The sequence below is a fragment of the Cherax quadricarinatus genome, chromosome 15 (assembly GCF_038502225.1).
Source record: "Cherax quadricarinatus isolate ZL_2023a chromosome 15, ASM3850222v1, whole genome shotgun sequence".
NCBI lineage: Eukaryota > Metazoa > Arthropoda > Malacostraca > Decapoda > Parastacidae > Cherax > Cherax quadricarinatus.
Window position 1 is genome coordinate 44,707,674 of NC_091306.1, and position 23,166 is coordinate 44,730,839.

Consider the following 23,166-nt stretch of genomic DNA (forward strand, 5'->3'; position numbering starts at 1 on the left):
GGCAGTTATGAAAGGGGAGGCAGAAAAGGGGACCATCAGTGAACACGATAGGAAGCTTGAGGAGAAATTTATTATATTTAAATATGAAGCAGAAATGGAAGGACAGTGGTGGTGGTGGAAATTGAAGCAAACATAGAGAAGTTAAGTAAGTGAAAGTCTTCGAGAACATAACAAGGTTGGCGAGGCAGGAAGCAGCAAGGTTTAGCAAGCACTCTGCTGGAGGTACAGAAATGGCAAGGTTTAGCAAGCACTCTGCTGGAGGTACAGAAATGGCAAGGTTTAGCAAGCACTCTGCTGGAGGTACAGAAATGGCAAGGTTTAGCAAGCACTCTACTGGAGGTACAGAAATGGCAAGGTTTAGCAAGCACTCTGCTGGAGGTACAGAAATGGCAAGGTTTAGCAAGCACTCTACTGGAGGTACAGAAATGGCAAGGTTTAGCAAGCACTCTGCTGGAGGTACAGAAATGGCAAGGTTTAGCAAGCACTCTGCTGGAGGTACAGAAATGGCAAGGTTTAGCAAGCACTCTGCTGGAGGTACAGAAATGGCAAGGTTTAGCAAGCACTCTGCTGGAGGTACAGAAATGGCAAGGTTTAGCAAGCACTCTGCTGGAGGTACAGAAATGGCAAGGTTTAGCAAGCACTCTGCTGGAGGTGCAGGAAGTGGCAAGGTTTAGCAAGCACTCTGCTGGAGGTGCAGGAAGTGGCAAGGTTTAGCAAGCACTCTGCTGGAGGTGCAGGAAGTGGCAAGGTTTAGCAAGCACTCTGCTGGAGGTGCAGGAAGTGGCAAGGTTTAGCAAGCACTCTGCTGGAGGTGCAGGAAGTGGCAAGGTTTAGCAAGCACTCTGCTGGAGGTGCAGGAAGTGGCAAGGTTTAGCAAGCACTCTGCTGGAGGTGCAGGAAGTGGCAAGGTTTAGCAAGCACTCTGCTGGAGGTGCAGGAAGTGGCAAGGTTTAGCAAGCAATCTGCTGGAGGTGCAGGAAGTGGCAAGGTTTAGCAAGCACTCTGCTGGAGGTACAGAAATGGCAAGGTTTAGCAAGCACTCTGCTGGAGGTGCAGGAAGTGGCAAGGTTTAGCAAGCACTCTGCTGGAGGTGCAGGAAGTGGCAAGGTTTAGCAAGCACTCTGCTGGAGGTGCAGGAAGTGGCAAGGTTTAGCAAGCACTCTGCTGGAGGTGCAGGAAGTGGCAAGGTTTAGCAAGCACTCTGCTGGAGGTGCAGGAAGTGGCAAGGTTTAGCAAGCACTCTGCTGGAGGTGCAGGAAGTGGCAAGGTTTAGCAAGCACTCTGCTGGAGGTGCAGGAAGTGGCAAGGTTTAGCAAGCACTCTGCTGGAGGTGCAGGAAGTGGCAAGGTTTAGCAAGCACTCTGCTGGAGGTGCAGGAAGTGGCAAGGTTTAGCAAGCACTCTGCTGGAGGTGCAGGAAGTGGCAAGGTTTAGCAAGCACTCTGCTGGAGGTGCAGGAAGTGGCAAGGTTTAGCAAGCACTCTGCTGGAGGTGCAGGAAGTGGCAAGGTTTAGCAAGCACTCTGCTGGAGATGCAGGAAGTGGCAAGATTTAGCAAGCACTCTGCTGGAGGTGCAGGAAGTGGCAAGATTTAGCAAGCACTCTGCTGGAGGTCACCAGACACGGAGTGAAGGAATTTAAGGTAAGGAATTTGAACGATCAACACATGCAAGTAGAAATGGCACAAAACCCCCGGAAAATTGAAAGTCTGTATTGAAACTTTTATGAGACAAGATAAGGAGGACACAAAGCACAGAATTCTCATGAAGAAAAAAACAAACTGGGAGAAAAGTAAGAAGACAGTAAGAGGAGGAGGAGCAGTTGGAAACTTGATGGCCGTATCGGAAGTACAAGTAAGACTAGTAAAATCTGTTTTTTTTGAGTAGGAAAATATGCAGGAGGAAAGATAAGGTCGTCGAGAATTCTGGTTTCATTACTATATAGACTGCTTATGGAGGCGGGTATCCAACCAGGACGAAGCTGAAATTAATCCTTGAGCCTACCACTGCCACGAGTGTCCACGGATCACGAACAACACCTAATTCTGCTAGGTGCGTAATCTTTGTAGGATCGATGGCTGAGTGGATAAGATGACATGTACATTGTGTTGTCTCTTGAGGCGGGACAATGTGTCGTGGGGTCGAACCCCAGCCTGCCGCAGTTTGCTAAATTATGTGTATATATATATATATATATATATATATATATATATATATATATATATATATATATATATATATATATATACAGTGGTCTCCCGCTTTTCGTAGTTCCCGGTAATCGTAAAATTCGCCAATCATAGGGGTATTTTCGTATAAACATGGACTCGCTTTTCATAGGTTGACTTGCGTCCCGGGACGCGTACCCACGGCGTGAGCCAGGGCGGCAGCCAGTCTGGCATTGTTTACCAGTGAGCGAAGGTCCCCTCACGTGCTCCAGCGAAATATTTCATAATATTCCATTTATTTTAGTGCTTGCAAGTACTAAATAAGCTACCATGGCTCCAAAGAAAGCTCCTAGTGCCAAGCCTGTGGTAAAGAAGGTGAGAAATACGATTGAATTTAAGAAAACCATCATTGAACAATATGAAAGTGGTACAAGTGTGGCCGAACTGTCCAGGATGTACAAGAAACCCTACACAACCTTATGTTCCATAGTGGCCAAGAAAAAGGAAATAAAGGATGCTGTTGTTGCAAAGGGAGTAACTATGCTGACAAAAATGAGATCACCAGTACTGGAAGAGGTTGAGAAGTTATTATTGGTGTGGATTAATGAGAAACAATTAGCAGGAGATACTCTTATGACTTCGTTTATTTGTGAAAAGGCTAGGCAGTTGCATGGAGATTTGGTAAAGAAATTGCCTGCAAATAGTGATGAAGTGAGTGAATTTAAGGCCAGCAAAGGCTGGTTTGAGAGATTTAAGAACCGTACTGGCATACACAGTGTGGTAAGGCATGGTGAGGCTGCCAGTTCGGACCACAAGGCGGCTGAAAAATATGTGCATGAATTCCAGGAGTACATAGAGGCTGAAGGACTGAAACCTGAACAAGTGTTCAATTGTGACGAAACAGGCCTCTTTTGGAAGAAAATGCCAAAGAGGACCTTCATTACACAAGAGGAAAAGGCAATGACAGGACACAAGCCTATGAAAGACAGGCTGACGCTAATGTTCTGTGCTAATGCTAGTGGGGATTTCAAAGTGAAGCCATTACTAGTGTACCATTCTGAAAATCCCAGAGTGTTCAGGAAAAACAATGTTATGAAGAGTAAATTGTGTGTGTTTTGGAAATCTAATAGTAAGGCATGGGTCACGAGGGAAATTTTCGTCGAGTGGTTCAATGAAGTGTTTGGCCCTAGTGTGAAGAATTACCTCCTGGAAAAGAAATTGGATCTCAAGTGCCTGCTAGTAATGGACAATGCACCTGCTCATCCTCAAAACTTGGATGACCTAATTTTCGAGGAGTTTGGGTTCATCACAGTAAAGTTCTTGCACCCGAATACCACTCCTCTCCTCCAACCCATGGACCAGCAGGTTATTGCAAATTTTAAAAAACTCTACACAAAAGCAATGTTTCACAGGTAGTTGACTGTGACCACAGACACTCACTTGACCCTATGGGAATTTTGGAGAGAACACTTCAGCATCCTCCACTGCATAACCCTTATAGGTATGGCTTGGGAGGGAGTGACTACCAGGACTTTGAACTCTGCCTGGAGAAAATTGTGGGCAGATTGTGTCGACAAGAGGGATTTTGAAGAATTTGGGACTGACCCTAATGAGCCTATGTCTGTTGTAAAATCAGTTGTGGCACTGGGGAGTTCCATGGGGTTGGATGTGAGTTTGGAGGATGTGGAAGAATTGGTGGAAGACCACAATGAAGAGCTCACCACCGAGGAGCTGCAAGAGCTTCAGCAGGAAGAGCAACACATCGCAGCTCAGAATCTTGCTGCAGAGGAGGAGGAAGAGAGATGGAGGAAGGTGCCTTCTTCAGAAATTAAAGAGATTTTTACTATGTGGGGTAACATGGAAAGCTTTATGGAGAAACATCACCCTAACAAGGTTGTTGCAAGCCATGTTGGCAACATGTACAGTGACAAAGTCTTGGGCCATTTTAGGGAAGTGTTAAAGAGATGCCAGAAACAGAGCTCTCTCCACAGTTATTTTGTGAGACAGGACTCCAGTGACTCTCAAGGTGGTCCTAGTGGCATTAAGAAATAGAGAAGAGAAGCAACCCCAGAAAAGCAAATGGTACCTGAGGTGTTGATGGAAGGGGATTCCCCTTCCAACCTATAAACAATCCACTCTCTCTCCTCCTCCAGTCTCCCATACACTAAGAAGAATCTCCAATAAAGGTAAGTGTTATGCTGTTAATGTTTCATTCATCATTTTCCATTGTATTGTTTATGTACTACATGTATATTTCATGTTAAAATTTCTTTTGTTTTAATACTTCAGGGTGTCAGGAACGGATTAATTGTATTTACATTATTTCTTATAGGGAAAATTGATTCGTAAATCGTAAATTTCGTTTATAGTAACGGCTCCAGGAACGGATTAATTACGAACAACGAGGGACCACTGTATATGTATATATATATATATATATATATATATATATATATATATATATATATATATATATATATATATATATATATATATATATATATAAATATATATATGGAGGGAGAGAGTATGGAGGAGGTGAACGTATTCAGATATTTGGGAGTGGACGTGTCAGCGGATGGGTCTATGAAAGATGAGGTGAATCATAGAATTGATGAGGGAAAAAGAGTGAGTTGTGCACTTAGGAGTCTGTGGAGACAAAGAACTTTGTCCTTGGAGGCAAAGAGGGGAATGTATGAGAGTATAGTTTTACCAACGCTCTTATATGGGTGTGAAGCGTGGGTGATGAATGTTGCAGCGAGGAGAAGGCTGGAGGCAGTGGAGATGTCATGTCTGAGGGCAATGTGTGGTGTGAATATAATGCAGAGAATTCGTAGTTTGGAAGTTAGGAGGAGGTGCGGGATTACCAAAACTGTTGTCCAGAGGGCTGAGGAAGGGTTGTTGAGGTGGTTCGGACATGTAGAGAGAATGGAGCGAAACAGAATGACTTCAAGAGTGTATCAGTCTGTAGTGGAAGGAAGGCGGGGTAGGGGTCGGCCTAGGAAGGGTTGGAGGGAGGGGGTAAAGGAGGTTTTGTGTGCGAGGGGCTTGGACTTCCAGCAGGCATGCGTGAGCGTGTTTGATAGGAGTGAATGGAGACAAATGGTTTTTAATACTTGACGTGCTGTTGGAGTGTGAGCAAAGTAACATTTATGAAGGGATTCAGGGAAACCGGCAGGCCGGACTTGAGTCCTGGAGATGGGAAGTACAGTGCCTGCACTCTGAAGGAGGGGTGTTAATGTTGCAGTTTAAAAACTGTAGTGTAAAGCACCCTTCTGGCAAGACAGTGATGGAGTGAATGATGGTGAAAGTTTTTCTTTTTCGGGCCACCCTGCCTTGGTGGGAATCGGCCAGTGTGATAATAAAAATAATAAATATATATATATATATATATATATATATATATATATATATATATATATATATATATATATATATATATATATATATGCATTTGCAGTAAGATCACAGTAAACAGGTGATATCATAATATGCAGAATAACCAATGTGAAAGAATAGTGAAATTCCAAGCGATTTCGTGATTTCTCAGATTTTCAAAAAACTATAAAACTAAAAGATTAACGGGAAGGCATATAAGCACGAGACTACACCTCTCAGTCCACAGCAGGATTCGAACCTTCGTACCTTGCATCAGAGTACACAGTAATTTTGCCACAACCAGACCTCAGGTAAGTATGGGTACCTTGCTGAAGCAAGGTGGTGTATCTCATACCCCGGAGCACTAGGCTTGTGATAAGTTATTTTATCAGATCCTGTCACATGCAGTGAGCTTCGAAATAGGGTATACTCTCACCTACACTCTCCCACGGGGACACTAAACCTTCGGCAGTTCCTCATATATGGCGACATAGACGCGCAGGATCTCCGACGGTCGAAACATGCAGGACAAATCCTAATGAGGATCCGCTACATACTGAGCAGTTTTAGGATTTTGTATAGCCTCCTTGCTTATGATTGTGCGCAATTGACTATTAAACAGCAATCGAATTTGTACAATCCATGACTTGAGTTATACAAGGCAATCCTATCATGTTTTATGAGAGAGAATTCAATTGTTTCTTTCCATGATGGAACTATTTATTATAATGACATGAGCTGCTGCTCACCCTGATCGATGATTGCAAGTACTGATATGATTAAAGATTGCATTCGACTTCTGAGCCGTTCTTACCGAGTACTGATGTTGGTCTAGTCTGATTTCTAGTGGCTTACCTGTCTGCTCAACATATGAAAAAGAGCTTAGTGTGCATGGGACCTTGTGAACACCAACTATATTAGTTGGTGCATTCTTAATCAGCTTGTGCTTCACCTTCCCAATGTTGTTGAAGACGATATATATAATAAGCATTTTAAATGTATCATACAGGCTGGCCATATTCTCATCTTGTTTACATTTTGCCACCAAAGTGGCTAGTTTATTGTGCATCCCATATTCTTCCTGTGGACAGTAGTGCAAGATCATATGAATACACAAAAGGCCTGTAAACCCTTTTGTGGTCAAAGGCCACAAAAGGGTTTACAGGAATACATTTGGGTTCTCATTGTAAGGGAAAACCAATAAACTTTTCCTGGAAGGCACTTCCCTAGATTCAGTGCAGTAAAAAGTCTTCTTACCTGGCAATAATGCCTCAACAAAATCTCTGGGATATCTCTTTTTTGTGGCTGTGTTGATTATTTTATTAATTTTATCATGTAAATACTCCAGGCAACAAATACGCAAAGCTCTCAAGAACACTGTAAGAAAAACACTCCTTTTAGCCCTAAATTCATGACTGGAATAATGAATATATTTCAACACATCAGCTGACTTTTTGTTCACCGTAAATTTAAATTTCCTGTTAACACAATGAATTAGAATATCTAGGAAAGGCAACTTGTTGCCTACTTCTTGCTTTGTTTGCTGTAAACTTAATTGAGGGTACTAAACCGTTGCGTGTAGGAAGGAACTCGTCAATATCGTGATCTCCAGACCAAATACAACTCACTCAGTGAGGTGCTATCTCACTCCGTCATACAATACCTCACAAACTGAGGAAACACCTCAAATTACACTGTAGGAGGCGCCAACTGGTCCACAATAAATAATATTAAAACATTTTTCCAATAAAACATTGAACTGCAAATAAGTCAAACCACTAAGCAAATTAAAATCATATCGAACCAGTAAGAAAAAAGGTGTAAAGTCAGATTAAAAATTTCTGGTTATCAACTCAATATATATATATATATATATATATATATATATATATATATATATATATATATATATATATATATATATATATATATATATATATATATATATATATATATATATATATATATATATATATATATATAAGAATGTAGGAGCACTACTGTAGGCTCACTGGCCCACTCCATAAATGTGAATCCACAATTCAGCGTCTCACACACATTCATTTGTCCAACATATGTATAAAATTCAAGGAAAATTGTTCTTTTGACAAAGAATGTAGTGTATTCTGTAAACAAATATATTTAATCTTTAACACTATGAATAATATTCTGGACTATAAAATTGTCAAGTTTATAAAGGCAAGGACTCAAATTTGAAATGCGTTGTGCATTATGCTTAATAAAAAATGATTCCACAATATCTGTTGAACTGTAGAGCTACAGGGAGGTAATTCTTTGGCATTAGTCCAGTTTGCACAATTGTCTGTATCCCTCACATGAATGAACAAACCACTGGATTTTTGTCCAGTAGTTATTGCACATTTATGTCGTTTAACTCTTTTCTTAACAATTAGCAAATGGGTGAAATTATTTGCGAACATCATCTCTCGGTCCACAGCAGCAGTGGAACCTGCACATTGCATCAGGGTACATAATGCTTTGATGCAGTGTGCAGGTTCGAATCCTGCTGTGGGCTGATGTATATATATATATATATATATATATATATATATATATATATATATATATATCTATATCTATATATATATATATATATATAATTAACACATCGGCCGTTAGCCCGAAAAAGAAAATCTATAACCATCATTTACTCCATCACTGTCTTGTCAGAGGCGCACTTACACTACAGTTATAAAACTGCAACATTAACACCCATCCTTCAGAGTGCAGACACTGTACTTCCCATCTCCAGGACTCAAGTCCGGCCTGCCGGTTTCCCTGAAGCCCTTCATAAGCATTACCCTGCTCACACTCCAACAGCACGTCAAGTCCTAAAAGCCATTTGTCCCCATTCACTCCTATCTAACATGCTTACGCTTGCTATAAGTCCAAGCCCCTCGCACACGAAACCTCCTTTACCCCCTTTCTCTAACCTTTCCTAGGCTGACCTCTACCCCGCCTTCCCTCCACTACAGATTTATACACTCTCGAAGCCATTCTATTTCGTTCCAACTTCTCTACATGCCCGAACCACCTCAACAACCCTTCCTCAGCCTTTTGGATAATACTTTTGGTAATCCCGCACCTCCTTTAATTTCCAAACTACGAATTCTTTGCATTATAGTCACATCACACATTGCCCTCAGACACGGCATCTCCACTGCCTCCAGCCTTCTCCTTGTTGCAACATTCACCACCCATGCTTCACACCCATATAAAAGCGTTGGTATAACTATACCCTAATACATCCCCCTCTTTGCTCCCATGGACAAAGTTCTTTGTCTCCACCGACTCCTCAGTGTACCACTCACCTTTTTCCCCCTCGTCAGTTCTGTGATTCACCTCATCTTTCATAGACCCATCTGCTGACACGTCCACTCCTAAATATCTGAATACATTCACCTCCTCCTCCATACTCTCTCCCTCCAACCTGATATCCAATCATTCGTTACCTAATTTTTTAGTTATCCTCATAACCTTACTCTTTCCTATATTCACTTTCAATTTTCTTCTTTTACATACCCTACCAAATTCATCCACCAACCTCTGCAACTTCTCTTCAGAATCTCCCAAAAGCACAGTGTCATCAGCGAAGAGCAACTGTGACAACTCCCACTTTGTGTTAGATTCTTTATCTTTTAACCCCAAACCTCTTGCCAACCCCCTTGCATTCACTTCTCTTACAACCCCATCTATAAATATATTGAACAACCACGGTGACATCACACATGTTTGTCTAAGGCCCACTTTTACTAGGATATAATCTCCCTCTCTTCTACATACTCTAACCTGAGCCTTACTATATATGTATATATATATATACATATCCGTCAGCTTATTACAGCTTTTATGACTCGTGCAGTGGCCTTGTAACCTAACTAGCTGTACCCTCCACAGCGGCGTTCCAGCCCAATGCCAGTATGGAGACAGCTCACCACATGCTTCTGTATGGCTGCGAGACCCCAGGTGCTGAGGACGAGGTGTGGAACTGTGGGGAGATGGCCTTAGCCCAGCCCGGTATTAAGAGTGCTCCCGTGTGTGGCTCCGGATCACAGGTAACTATGAAGCTTTCTGGGCTCACGCCTCACCGAATTGAATGTGCTGGTGCAGGACTGTCTAGTGGAGTGGTTCCCAACCTTTTCTTACTCCCGCACCCCTATAAAATTTTTGCTCTAACCTCGCACCCCCAACAATTTAAACTTTGTTCAAGGATAAAGGATGTGGAATCATGCTAAATTTTGTCAAACGAAGATATTTATTTCACTTTCTAATATAATATGTGAACAAAAGTCAGACTTACAGAAAAGAAACAAATCACAGAATGATATTTGAATACACCTTACAAAAATAATAACTTTTGCCTGAAATATATACAAAAAAGTCAAATCAAGAACTAACTTTCAAACCTTGGGAAAGGAATTTTATTTTTTTAATATGTAAAAAATCAAACATATGGACAAGAAAGGATGTCTCCGATTAAAATTTGAATATACCATACAAAAAATAGTTACTTTCTTTAAATATATACAAGATAATAAAATCAAAAAGTTTGCGAATCCATTTTAATTCAATGACTCTTTTGTTCCTGTTTCTTAAGACGGACGCTTCTCGCACCCCCTGGAATGATGTCTCGCACCCCCTGGAATGATGTCTCGCACCCCCTGAAATGATGTTTCGCAACCCCAGGGGGTGCGAGAACCCCTTGTTGGGAACCCCTGGTCTAGTATGTTGTTGCTCTGCATACAAGGGGATTTTGGCATGTTACACTTAACCACTGTATTTCTTTGTACTTCTACGTATCATGTCCAGATTAATAATAAATGAAGAATTGAGACACTTACGCAACACATGGGAATCTTTATTGAAGAAACGTTTCTCCACACAGTGGCTTCATCAGTCCAATACAAAGTAGAAATGGGTAAGGAGAGTAGAAGTATGAGGTAATCAGTCCCTCAACCTGGATTCGATGTGTTCAGTCCATCACTCTTGTAGGAAGTGCAGCATAGAGCCACTGTGTGGCGATACGTTTCTTCAATAAAGATTCCCATGTGTTGCATAAGTGTCTCAATTCTTCAACTTGTCGGTTTTCAAAACCATTCATCACATAATAAATAAATAAATAAATAAATAAATATTCAGGTGTTGCGTCCTTGTGAAGTTATATGTGACTTGTATTTGTGCACAGAGAAACACATGTTAATGATACTAATAATTAGTCCCTATTCATTCATCTCTCTCTCTCTCGCTCTCTCTCTCGCTCTCTCTCTCTCTCTCTCTCTCTCTCTCTCTCTCTCTCTCTCTCTCTCTCTCTCTCTCTCTCTCTCTCTCTCTCTCTCTCTCTCTCTCTCTCTCTCTATGATAATTTGTTATACTAGACTTTTATAGTGTACATAATTTACGGTAACTGCGTAGCTAGCAATATAATAACACGTTCAGTGTTAAACTACAAATTTAACTTTAGAGTTTTGAAGCGTCTGGCCTAATAGAAGAACTCTTGCAACAGTGCTGGAGTTTAAATCAAATAAATGATAAGAATAATACTTATGCAGTAACAATGATAAGAGATCCTTCTGCTTGTCTTGCTTCTAATGTGAATTTCATTGTATACATGATTTTATTTGATGACGACCTTAGAACCCAAATGTTGACAGAATGAGATATTCGGATCATCATCCCTGGAAGGTTCTTAATCCAGGAAAACCTAACAGTGTTTTTTTTTTGCCTTCATTTGAGGTCCTATCGTCGGATGCGACTCACACAGGTTCACCAACTTGTAGGTATCTATTGACGTCTAGGTGAACAGGGACGGCGGGAGTTAGGGAAGACTCTCCCATATGGCTCACTCTCTTTGGATTGATCCCGACTCTTGTCCTTCGTGAACCGAACTATCCTCTAGTAAGCCATGTTGTAAAAGGGATTTTATGTGACAATACACATTTGCCAAATTTGATATCACTAACTTAAGTACGTTCAAAAGGGTTGCATAACCAGCTTGAGTTATTCCTCAGCTTTACATACAGTCAGAAAACAATCAGCGAGAATAAAAGGATACACAGTAGAACTGATTTAACATATATTCCCACCACCAGAACTTATGTACAAAAATGTGCAACTATTTAATGAGTTCAAGGACAAGTTAAGCCATTAAGAGTAGAAAATGAGAACACTACAACAGTAGTCACACACCAACCAAGAAAGACAATACTGGTATGATTTTAGACATCCAGAGGCAGTTGAGTTTGTGGGGATCTGGGTTGTTGCTGGAACCGAGATACCCAGACGACCAACCTTCCCTCTAAAACGTCACTAACCTTCCCTCTAAAACGTCACATACCCTCCCTCTAAAACGTCACCAAACCTCCCTCTAAAACGTCACCAACCCTCCCTCTAAAATGTCCCCAACCCTCCCTCTAAAACGTCACCAACTCTCCCTCTAAAACGTCACCAACCCTCCCTCTAGAACGTCACCAACTCTCCCTCTAAAACGTCACCAACCCTCCCTCTAAAACGTCACCAACCCTCCCTCTAAAACGTCACCAACCCTCCCTCTAAAATGTCACCAACCCTCCCTCTAAAACGTCACCAACTCTCCCTCTAAAACGTCACCAACCCTCCCTCTAAAACGTCACCAACTCTCCCTCTATAACATCACCAACCCTCCCTCTAAAACGTCACCAACCCTCCCTCTAAAACGTCATTAACCCTTCCTCTAAAACGTCACCAACCCTCCCTCTAAAACGTCAGCAACCCTCCCTCTAAAACGTCAGCAACCCTCCCTCTAAAACGTCAGCAACCCTCCCTCTTAAATGTCACCAACCCACCTCTAAAACGTCACCAACCCTCCCTCTAAAACGTTACCAACCCTCCCTCTTAAAGTCACGAAACCTCCCTATAAAACGTCACCAACCCTCCCTCTTAAACGTCACCAACCCGCCCTCTAAAACGTCACCAACCCTCCCTCTAAAACGTCACCAACTCTCCCTCTACATCACCAACCCTCCCTCTAAAACGTCACCAACCCTCCCTCTAAAACGTCACTAACCCTCCCTCTAAAACATCACCAACCCTCCCTCTAAAACGTCACCAATCCTCCCTCTAAAACGTTACCAACCCTCCCTCTAAAACGTCACCAACCCTCCCTCTAAAACGTCACTAACCCTCCCTCTAAAACATCACCAACCCTCCCTCTAAAACGTCACCAATCCTCCCTCTAAAACGTTACCAACACTCACTCTAAAACATCACCAACCCTCCCTCTAAAACGTCACCAACCCTCCCTCTAAAACGTCACCAACCCCCCTCTAAAACGTCACCAACTCTCCCTCTATAACATCACCAACCCTCCCTCTGAAACGTCACCAACCCTCCCTCTAAAATGTCACCAACCCTCCCTCTAAAGCGTCACCAACCCCCCTCTAAAACGTCACTAACCCTCCCTCTATAACATCACCAACCCTCCCTCTAAAACGTCACCAACCCTCCCTCTAAAACGTCACTAACCCTCCCTCTAAAACGTCACCAACCCTTCCTCTAAACCGTCACCAACCCTCCCTCTAAAACGTCACTAACCCTCGCTCTAAAATGTCACCAACCCTCCCTCTAAAACGTCACCAAACCTCCCTCTAAAACGTCACCAACCCTCCCTCTAAAACGTCAACAACCCTCCCGCTAAAGCGTCACCATCCCTCCCTCTGGAACGTCAACAACCCTCCCTTTAAAACGTCACCAACCCTCCCTCTTAAACGTCACCAACCCTCTCTCTAAAACGTCACCAACCCTCCCTCTAAAACTTCACCAACCCTACCTCTAAAACGTCATCAACCCTCCTTCTAAAACGTCACCAACCCTCCCTCTAAAATGTCACCAACCCTCCCTCTAAAACGTCAGCAACCCTCCCTCTAAAACGTCACCAACTCTCCCTCTAAAACGTCACCAACCCTCCCTCTAGAACGTCACCAACTCTCCCTCTAAAACGTCACCAACCCTCCCTCTAAAACGTCACCAACCCTCCCTCTAAAACGTCACCAACCCTCCCTCTAAAATGTCACCAACCCTCCCTCTAAAACGTCACCAACTCTCCCTCTAAAACGTCACCAACCCTCCCTCTAAAACGTCACCAACTCTCCCTCTATAACATCACCAACCCTCCCTCTAAAACGTCACCAACCCTCCCTCTAAAACGTCATTAACCCTTCCTCTAAAACGTCACCAACCCTCCCTCTAAAACGTCAGCAACCCTCCCTCTAAAACGTCAGCAACCCTCCCTCTAAAACGTCAGCAACCCTCCCTCTTAAATGTCACCAACCCACCTCTAAAACGTCACCAACCCTCCCTCTAAAACGTTACCAACCCTCCCTCTTAAAGTCACGAAACCTCCCTATAAAACGTCACCAACCCTCCCTCTTAAACGTCACCAACCCGCCCTCTAAAACGTCACCAACCCTCCCTCTAAAACGTCACCAACTCTCCCTCTACAACATCACCAACCCTCCCTCTAAAACGTCACCAACCCTCCCTCTAAAACGTCACTAACCCTCCCTCTAAAACATCACCAACCCTCCCTCTAAAACGTCACCAATCCTCCCTCTAAAACGTTACCAACCCTCCCTCTAAAACGTCACCAACCCTCCCTCTAAAACGTCACTAACCCTCCCTCTAAAACATCACCAACCCTCCCTCTAAAACGTCACCAATCCTCCCTCTAAAACGTTACCAACACTCACTCTAAAACATCACCAACCCTCCCTCTAAAACGTCACCAACCCTCCCTCTAAAACGTCACCAACCCCCCTCTAAAACGTCACCAACTCTCCCTCTATAACATCACCAACCCTCCCTCTGAAACGTCACCAACCCTCCCTCTAAAATGTCACCAACCCTCCCTCTAAAGCGTCACCAACCCCCCTCTAAAACGTCACTAACCCTCCCTCTATAACATCACCAACCCTCCCTCTAAAACGTCACCAACCCTCCCTCTAAAACGTCACTAACCCTCCCTCTAAAACGTCACCAACCCTTCCTCTAAACCGTCACCAACCCTCCCTCTAAAACGTCACTAACCCTCGCTCTAAAATGTCACCAACCCTCCCTCTAAAACGTCACCAACCCTCCCTCTAAAACGTCAACAACCCTCCCGCTAAAGCGTCACCATCCCTCCCTCTGGAACGTCAACAACCCTCCCTTTAAAACGTCACCAACCCTCCCTCTTAAACGTCACCAACCCTCTCTCTAAAACGTCACCAACCCTCCCTCTAAAACTTCACCAACCCTACCTCTAAAACGTCATCAACCCTCCTTCTAAAACGTCACCAACCCTCCCTCTAAAATGTCACCAACCCTCCCTCTAAAACGTCAGCAACCCTCCCTCTAAAACGTCACCAACCCTCCCTCTAAAACGTCACCAACCCTCCCTCTTAAATGTCACCACCCCTCCCTCTAAAACGTCACCAACCCTCCCTCTAAAACGTCACCAACCCTCCCTCTAAAACGTCACCAACCCTCCCTCTAAAACGTCACCAACCTTCCCTCTTAAATGTCACCAACCCTCCCTCTAAAACGTCACCAACCCTCCCTCTTAAATGTCACCACCCCTCCCTCTAAAACGTCACCAACCCTCCCTCTAAAACGTCACCAACCCTCCCTCTATAATATCACCAATCCTCCCTCTAAAACGTCACCAACCCTCCCTCTAAAACATCACCAACCCTCCCTCTAAAACGTCACCAACCCTCGCTCTAAAACGTCAGCAACCCTCGCTCTAAAACGTCACCAACCCTCCCTCTAAAACATCACCAACCCTCCCTCTCAAACGTCACCAACCTTCCCTCTCAAACGTCACCAACCCTCCCTCTTAAACGTCACCAACCCTCCCCCTAAAACGTCACCAACCCTCCCTCTAAAAAGTCACCAACCCTCCCTCTAAAACGTCACCAACCCTCCCCCTAAAACGTCACCAACCCTCCCTCTAAAACGTCACCATCCCTCACTCTAAAACGTCCCTATCCCTCCCTCTAAAACATCACCAACCCTCCCTCTAAAACGTCACCAACCCTCCCTCTCAAACGTCACCAACCCTCCCTTTAAAACGTCACCAACCCTCCCCCTAAAACGTCACCAAACCTCCCTCTTAAACGTTACCAGCCCTCCCTCTAAAACGTCACCAACCCTCCCTCTAAAAAGTCACCAACCCTCCATCTAAAACGTCACCAACCCTCCCTCTAAAACGTCACCAACCTTCTAAAACATCACCAACCCTCACTCTAAAACATCACCAACCCTCCCTCTAAAACGTCACCAACCCTCCCTCTAAAACATCACCAACCCTCCCTCTAAAACGTCACCAACCCTCCCTCTCAAACGTCACCAACCCTCCCTCTGAAACGTCACCAACCCTCCCTCTAAAACATCACTATCTCTCCCTCTAAAACGTCACCAACCCTCCCTCTCAAACGTCACCAACCCTCCCTCTCAAACGTCACCAACCCTCTCTCTCAAACGTCACCAACCGTCCCTCTAAAACATCACCAACCCTCCCTCTAAAACATCACCAACCCTTCCTCTAAAATGTCACCAACCCTCCCTCTAAAACGTCACCAACCCTCCCTCTAAAACGTCACCAACCCTCCCTCTAAAACGTCACCAACCTTCCTCTAAAACGTCACCATCCCTCCCTCTGAAACGTCACCAACCCTCCCTCTAAAACGTCACCAACCCTCCCTCTAAAACGTCACCAACCTTCCTCTAAAACGTCACCAACCCTCCCTCTAAAACGTCACCAACCCTCCCTCTAAAACATCACCAACCCTCCCTCTAAAATGTCACCAACCCTCCCTCTAAAACGTCACCAACCCTCCCTCTAAAACGTCACCAACCCTCCCTCTAAAACGTCACCAACCTTCCTCTAAAACGTCACCATCCCTCCCTCTGAAACGTCACCAACCCTCCCTCTAAAACGTCACCAACCCTCCCTCTAAAACGTCACCAACCTTCCTCTAAAACCTCACCATCCCTCCCTCTGAAACGTCACCAACCCTCCCTCTTAAACGTCACCAGCCCTCCCTCTAAAACGTCACCAACCTTCCCTCTAAAACGTCACCAACCCTCCCTCTAAAACGTCACCAACCCTCACTCTAAAATGTCACCAATCCTCCCTCTAAAACGTCACCAAACCACCCTCTAAAACGTCACCAACCCTCCCTCTATAACGTCACCAACCCTCCCTCTAAAACGTCACCATCCCTCCCTCTAAAACGTCACCAACCCTCCCTCTAAAACGTCACCATCCCTCCCTCTATAACGTCACAAACCCTCCCTCTAAAACGTCACCTACCCTCCCTCTAAAACGTCACCAACCCTCCCTCTTAAACGTCACCAACCCCCCTCTAAAACGTCACCAAACCTCCCCCTAAAACGTTAGAAGCCCTCCCTCTAAAACGTCACCAACCCTCCCTCTAAAATGTCACCAACCCTCCCTCTAAAACGTCACCAACCCTCCCTCTAAAACGTCACCAACCCTCATTCTAAAATGTCACCAACCCTCGCTCTAAAACGTCACCAACCCTTCCTCTAAAACGTCACCAAACCTCCCTCTAAAACGTCACCAACCCTCCCTCTTAAACGTCACCAACCCTCCCTCTAAAATGTCACCAACCCTCCCTCTAGAACGTCACCAACCCTCCCTCTAAAACGTCACCAACCCTCACTCTAAAATGTCACCAACCCTCCCTCTAAAACGTCACCAACCCTTCCTCTAAAACGTCACCAACCCTCCCTCTAAAACGTCACCAACCCTCCCTCTAAAACATCACTATCCTTCCCTCTGAAACGTCACCAACCCTCCCTCTAAAACGTCACCAACTCTCACTCTAAAACGTCACCAACCCTCCCTCTAAAAAGTCACCAATCCTCCCTCTTAAACGTCACCAACCCTCCCTCTAAAACGTCAGCAACCCTCCCTCTAAAACGTCACCAACCCTCCCTCTAAAACGTCACCAACCCTCCCTCTAAAACGTCACCAACCCTCACTCTAACGTCACCAAACCTCCCTCTAAAACGTCACCAACCCTATCTCTAAAACGTCACCAACCCCCCTCTAAAACGTCACCAACCCTCCCTCTAAAACGTCACCAACCCTCCCTCTAAAACGTCACCAACCCTCCCTCTAAAACGTCACCAACCCTCCCTCTAAAACGTCACCAACCCTCCCTCTTAAACTTCACCATCCCTCCCTCTAAAACGTCACCAAACCTCCCCCTAAAACGTCACCAGCCCTCCCTCTAAAACGTCACCAAACCTCCCCCTAAAACGTCACCAGCCCTTCCTCTAAAACGTCACCAACCCTCCCTCTAAAATGTCACCAATCCTCCCTCTAAAACGTCACCAACCCTCCCTCTAAAACGTCACCAACCCTCTCTCTAAAATATCACCAACCCTCCCTCTAAAACGTCACCAACCCTCCCTCTTAAACGTCACCAAACCTCCCTCTAAAACGTCACCAACCCTCTCTCTTAAACGTCACCAACCCTCCCTCTAAAATGTCACCAACCCTCCCTCTAGAACGTCACCAACCCTCCCTCTAAAATGTCACCAACCCTCCCTCTAGAACGTCACCAACCCTTCCTCTAAAACGTCACCAACCCTCCCTTTAAAACGTCACCAACCCTCCCTCTAAAACGTCACCAACCCTCCGTCTTAAATGTCACCAACCCTCCCTCTAAAACGTCACCAACCCTACCTCTAAAACGTCGCCAACCCCCCTCTAAAACGTCAACAACCCTCCCTCTAAAACGTCACCAACTCTCTGTCTTAAATGTCACCAACCCTCCCTCTAAAACATCACCAACCCTCACTCTGAAACGTCACCAACTCTCCCTCTAAAACGTCACCAACCCTCCCTCTAAAACGTCACCAACTCTCTCTCTAAAACGTCACCAACTCTACCTCTAAAACGTCACCAACCCTCCCTCTAAATCGTCACCAACCCTCCCTCTAAAACGTAACCAACCCTCTCTCTAAAACGTCACCAAACCTCTCTCTTAAACGTCACCAACCCTCCCTCTAAAATGTCACCAACCCTCCCTCTAAAATGTCACCAACCCTACCTCTAAAACATCACCAACCCTCCCTCTAAAACGTCACCAACCCTCACTCTAAAATGTCACCAATCCTCCCTCTGAAACGTCATAAACCCTCCCTCTAAAACGTCACCAACCCTCCCTCTAAAACGTCACCAGCCCTCCCTCTCAAACGTCACCAACCCTCCCTCTAAAACGTCACCAACCCTCCCTCTAAAACGTCACCAACCCTCCCTCTAAAACGTCACCAACCCTCCCTCTAAAACGTCACCAACCCTCCCTCTAAAACGTCACCAACCCTCCCTCTAAAACGTCACCAACCCTCCCTCTAAAACGTCACCAACCCTCCCTCTAAAACATCACCAACCATCCCTCTGAAACGTCACCAACCCTCCCTCTAAAACATCACCAACCCTCCCTCTAAAACGTCACTAACCCTCCCTCTAAAACATCACCAACCCTCCCTCTAAAATGTCACCAACCCTCCCTCTAAAATGTCATAAACCCTCCCTCTAAAACGTCACCAACCCTCCCTCTAAAACGTCACTAACCCTCCCTCTAAAACATCAGCAACCCTCCCTCTAATATGTCACCAACCCTCTCTCTAAAACGTCACCAACCCTCCCTCTAAAACATCACCAACCCTTACTCTAAAATGTCACCAACCCTCTCTCTAAAACGTCACCAACCCTCCCTCTAAAACGTCACCAACCCTCCCTCTAAAACGTCACCAACTCTCTCTCTAAAACGTCACCAACTCTTCCTCTAAAACGTCACCAACCCTCCCTCTAAATCGTCACCAACCCTCCCTCTAAAACGTAACCAACCCTCCCTCTAAAACGTCACCAAACCTCTCTCTTAAACGTCACCAACCCTCCCTCTAAAATGTCACCAACCCTACCTCTAAAACATCACCAACCCTCCCTCTAAAACGTCACCAACCCTCACTCTAAAATGTCACCAATCCTCCCTCTGAAACGTCATAAACCCTCCCTCTAAAACGTCACCAACCCTCCCTCTAAAACGTCACCAGCCCTCCCTCTCAAACGTCACCAACCCTCCCTCTAAAACGTCACCAACCCTCCCTCTAAAACGTCACCAACCCTCCCTCTAAAACGTCACCAACCCTCCCTCTAAAACGTCACCAACCCTCCCTCTAAAACGTCACCAACCCTCCCTCTAAAACGTCACCAACCCTCCCTCTAAAACGTCCCCAACCCTCCCTCTAAAACATCACCAACCATCCCTCTGAAACGTCACCAACCCTCCCTCTAAAACATCACCAACCCTCCCTCTAAAACGTCACTAACCCTCCCTCTAAAACATCACCAACCCTCCCTCTAAAATGTCACCAACCCTCCCTCTAAAATGTCATAAACCCTCCCTCTAAAACGTCACCAACCCTCCCTCTAAAACGTCACTAACCCTCCCTCTAAAACATCAGCAACCCTCCCTCTAATATGTCACCAACCCTCTCTCTAAAACGTCACCAACCCTCCCTCTGAAACGTCACCAACCCTCCCTCTTAAATGTCACCAACCCTCCCTCTAAAACGTCACCAACCCTCCATCTAAAACGTCACTTACCCTCCCTCTAAAACATCACCAACCCTCCCTCTAAAACGTCACAAACCCTCCCTCTAAAACATCACCAACCCTCTCTCTAAAACGTCACCAACCCTCCCTCTAAAACATCACCAATCCTCCCTCTAAAACGTCACCAACCCTCCCTCTAAAACGTCACCAACCCTCCCTCTAAAACGTCACAAACCCTCCCTCTAAAACGTCACCAACCCTTCCTCTAAAACGTCACCAACCCTCCCTCTAAAACGTCACAAACCCTCCCTCTAAAACGTCACCAACCCTCCCTCTAAAACGTCACCAACCCTCCCTCTAAAACGTCACCAACCCTCCCTCTAAAACGTCACCAACCCTCCCTCTAAAACGTCACCAACCCTCCCTCTAAAACGTCACCAACCCTCGCTCTGAAACCTCAAACAGTAATGCCTGACCAGGTGTAGTTGAGGCTGCCACGTCCCTCTTACACATGTATCAGACGAATATAACATCTGACCCTAGGGTAGAAATTAAGAATGTTAATTTGCCTCATCCCCCTTATTGATTTTTTCCCTATTCGAATATACGGTGTAAAGTACTTGATACAGGAGGGTAACGTAACTCCTCCAGTTTGACAGTTGGTGAGGTCTGATAATAAATGTAAATGACTAGCGCTCTAACTTCCAATCCCAGCATCACCTTAACTTCAGCTCCTGTAGCTGCTGAGCCATCAGCCCTGCTGAAGTCTCCCAGCTCAGGCTGACAGATTTCAACACCCTACGTAAAACCTCATCCTTTGTGATGGATATGACAGAGAAACAGAGCTACTAGCTATGTAACTATCATATGGAACAGGTTACCAGTACACTGTCAATGTACCCACTTTCTACCTGATGGTCAAAGGCCATAGAGTCTTGGCTACGTAAAACCTCTATAATTGAACCGACTGCTTCCCAGGATGATTTGTTATTGTTAAACTTTTCCTGCCTTTGTTGAATTTGTTGTCCTTTGCTAATTTTTCTAGAATTATTTGAGAAAAGTGACCAGTTATTGGTCACTTTTCATTCTCCTGCGTGCGTGTTATTTCTGTATTTATCCAGTCACATTTTAGTTATTTTTTCAGTATTTATAAATAATTTACACATTTTTTCAAAAATCCTGGTAAACATCAATAAAAATAAAGCTTGTTAACGAATACTTCATATTTTTTTTAAATACGTGGAACATATAAAAAGTCAGAAAATTGTGCTAAAATGGTATTTTATTGCATATTGTGCCTTTTATTCTTTAAGTGATCATGCAAAAAAATTTTTTCTTGTACAGGTGATTTATGCATGGGCCCGTGATGCACCTAAGTTGGTCCTGCCAGAAGGTGTGGCGTTCAAGGTGGGCGGCAAGTCACCCATCCAGTACATTGTCTTGCAGGTTCATTACGCCTCAGTTGAGAGGTTCAAAGGTACGGTATATAACTTACTACTTAAAAGTCAAATTTACTCTTCCAGAGTACGATATGTGTGATACAAGTTGCAGCATCTATAGTATTTTGATACCTTATGTATACTACTAGGTGTTTATTTCTACTGGTTAAGTGTGGTATTTGGCAAGTATTTGTTTGCATTTAGATTCTCTTTGTTGAAATAAATCTGGACAATACAAATAAATAATAATATATGAGCAACCCTGGAACAGTTACAAGAGAGGAAAAAGACATTTATGTACAGTTCAGGGCATTTATTAAAAGAAATATTGGGCCACTCGTGACTTCTTCGTTTTAGGACTGACGAAGCCATTCGTATCGAAACATTTCCTTTAATAAATGTCCTGAACTCTATATGCCTTTTTCCACATCTTATCGGTATCACCAGACTATTTCTCAATTACAAGAAATGCTTACCAAAGATACTTTGTTGTTGTGTACATCTGCAGATGGATCGACGGATGACTCTGGAGTATTCCTCTACTATACAGAGACACCGTAAGTACAGCAGCTTTGTACCTCTCTTTGTTAACACCGGTAGTATGGCCACCCCTCACAGTGGCCAGATAAAAAAAAACTGTGACCTCTGATAACCAGCGTATGAGAAAAAAACTCAAAAAAGGCAAGAAAATTAAATAAATGTAATAATTAATTGCAGTTCCTCTGAAAAAAAATCTGATTATTTGTGACTCGTGGATTATTCTAAGTCTTTCGTTTAATTTTTTATTAATGATTCAAAGATAATGATATATTACTGAATATGAAAGTATTCATAGTGACATGTTTTACTGCATTTAGTCCTCACATTTATATAAAAAAATCATATACCAGTTAAATCACGTTAATATAGAATTATTAAGATATTTCGTGAAATGTTCCTTCAGGGATATTTGAGAATGCTAAAACTTCCCTTAAATGATCATACTTAGAGAAAAAATGTGTTTATTTCATGCATTTTAGTCAGCCTAAAGCAGCAGGAGTGTTGCTTATGGGTACTGGTGGCCGCATCAACCCAAACAGTGTAGAATACATGGAGACGGCCTGTACCATCACCGAAGACAAGGTCATCCATCCATTCGCCTTCCGAACTCACACACACGCTCTTGGTAAGATCACCTCCTTAGGTTAGGTTAGGCAAAGTTTATCAGTGTTTGTCAAGTGTTTCCTGACACGAGTCTTAGTCATATGATGACCCACAGCTGGAGCTTTTGGTCATCTGACCAAGGCCTTCCTCTGGCTTACTCCTCCACCCCATTAAAAATTATGGTTATGATTATAACCATTATATTAATTTATTACCTCCTTGTGGCCCACACACACACATTTCACTTTTTATTCTTTATTTTATTCTTATTAAAATATTTATAGTATAATGGTAAAGGGTGTAATGATTTTTTGTCTAACTTCATATATATCGGAATACTGAATGAATGTATGTGCTGTAATTTATCCACTTTTCATTTACTGAGGTGAATGAACGACTAGACTGCTGTTAT

The 23,166-nt window shown here is 44.0% G+C and overlaps 1 protein-coding gene across 3 annotated transcripts in view; it reads left to right on the plus strand.

The window, feature by feature from the left end:
* Nucleotides 1-23,166, plus strand: part of Phm (Peptidylglycine-alpha-hydroxylating monooxygenase) — a 145,441-nt gene that overhangs the window by 70,297 nt on the left and 51,978 nt on the right. For all 3 annotated transcript variants that reach the window (XM_053797949.2, XM_070085333.1, XM_053797950.2), the window contains exons 3-6: nt 9,462-9,619; nt 21,517-21,649; nt 22,120-22,168; nt 22,631-22,776. In XM_053797949.2, coding sequence (XP_053653924.1) covers nt 9,462-9,619; nt 21,517-21,649; nt 22,120-22,168; nt 22,631-22,776 — 486 coding nt within the window. The remainder of the gene's footprint in view (nt 1-9,461; nt 9,620-21,516; nt 21,650-22,119; nt 22,169-22,630; nt 22,777-23,166) is intronic.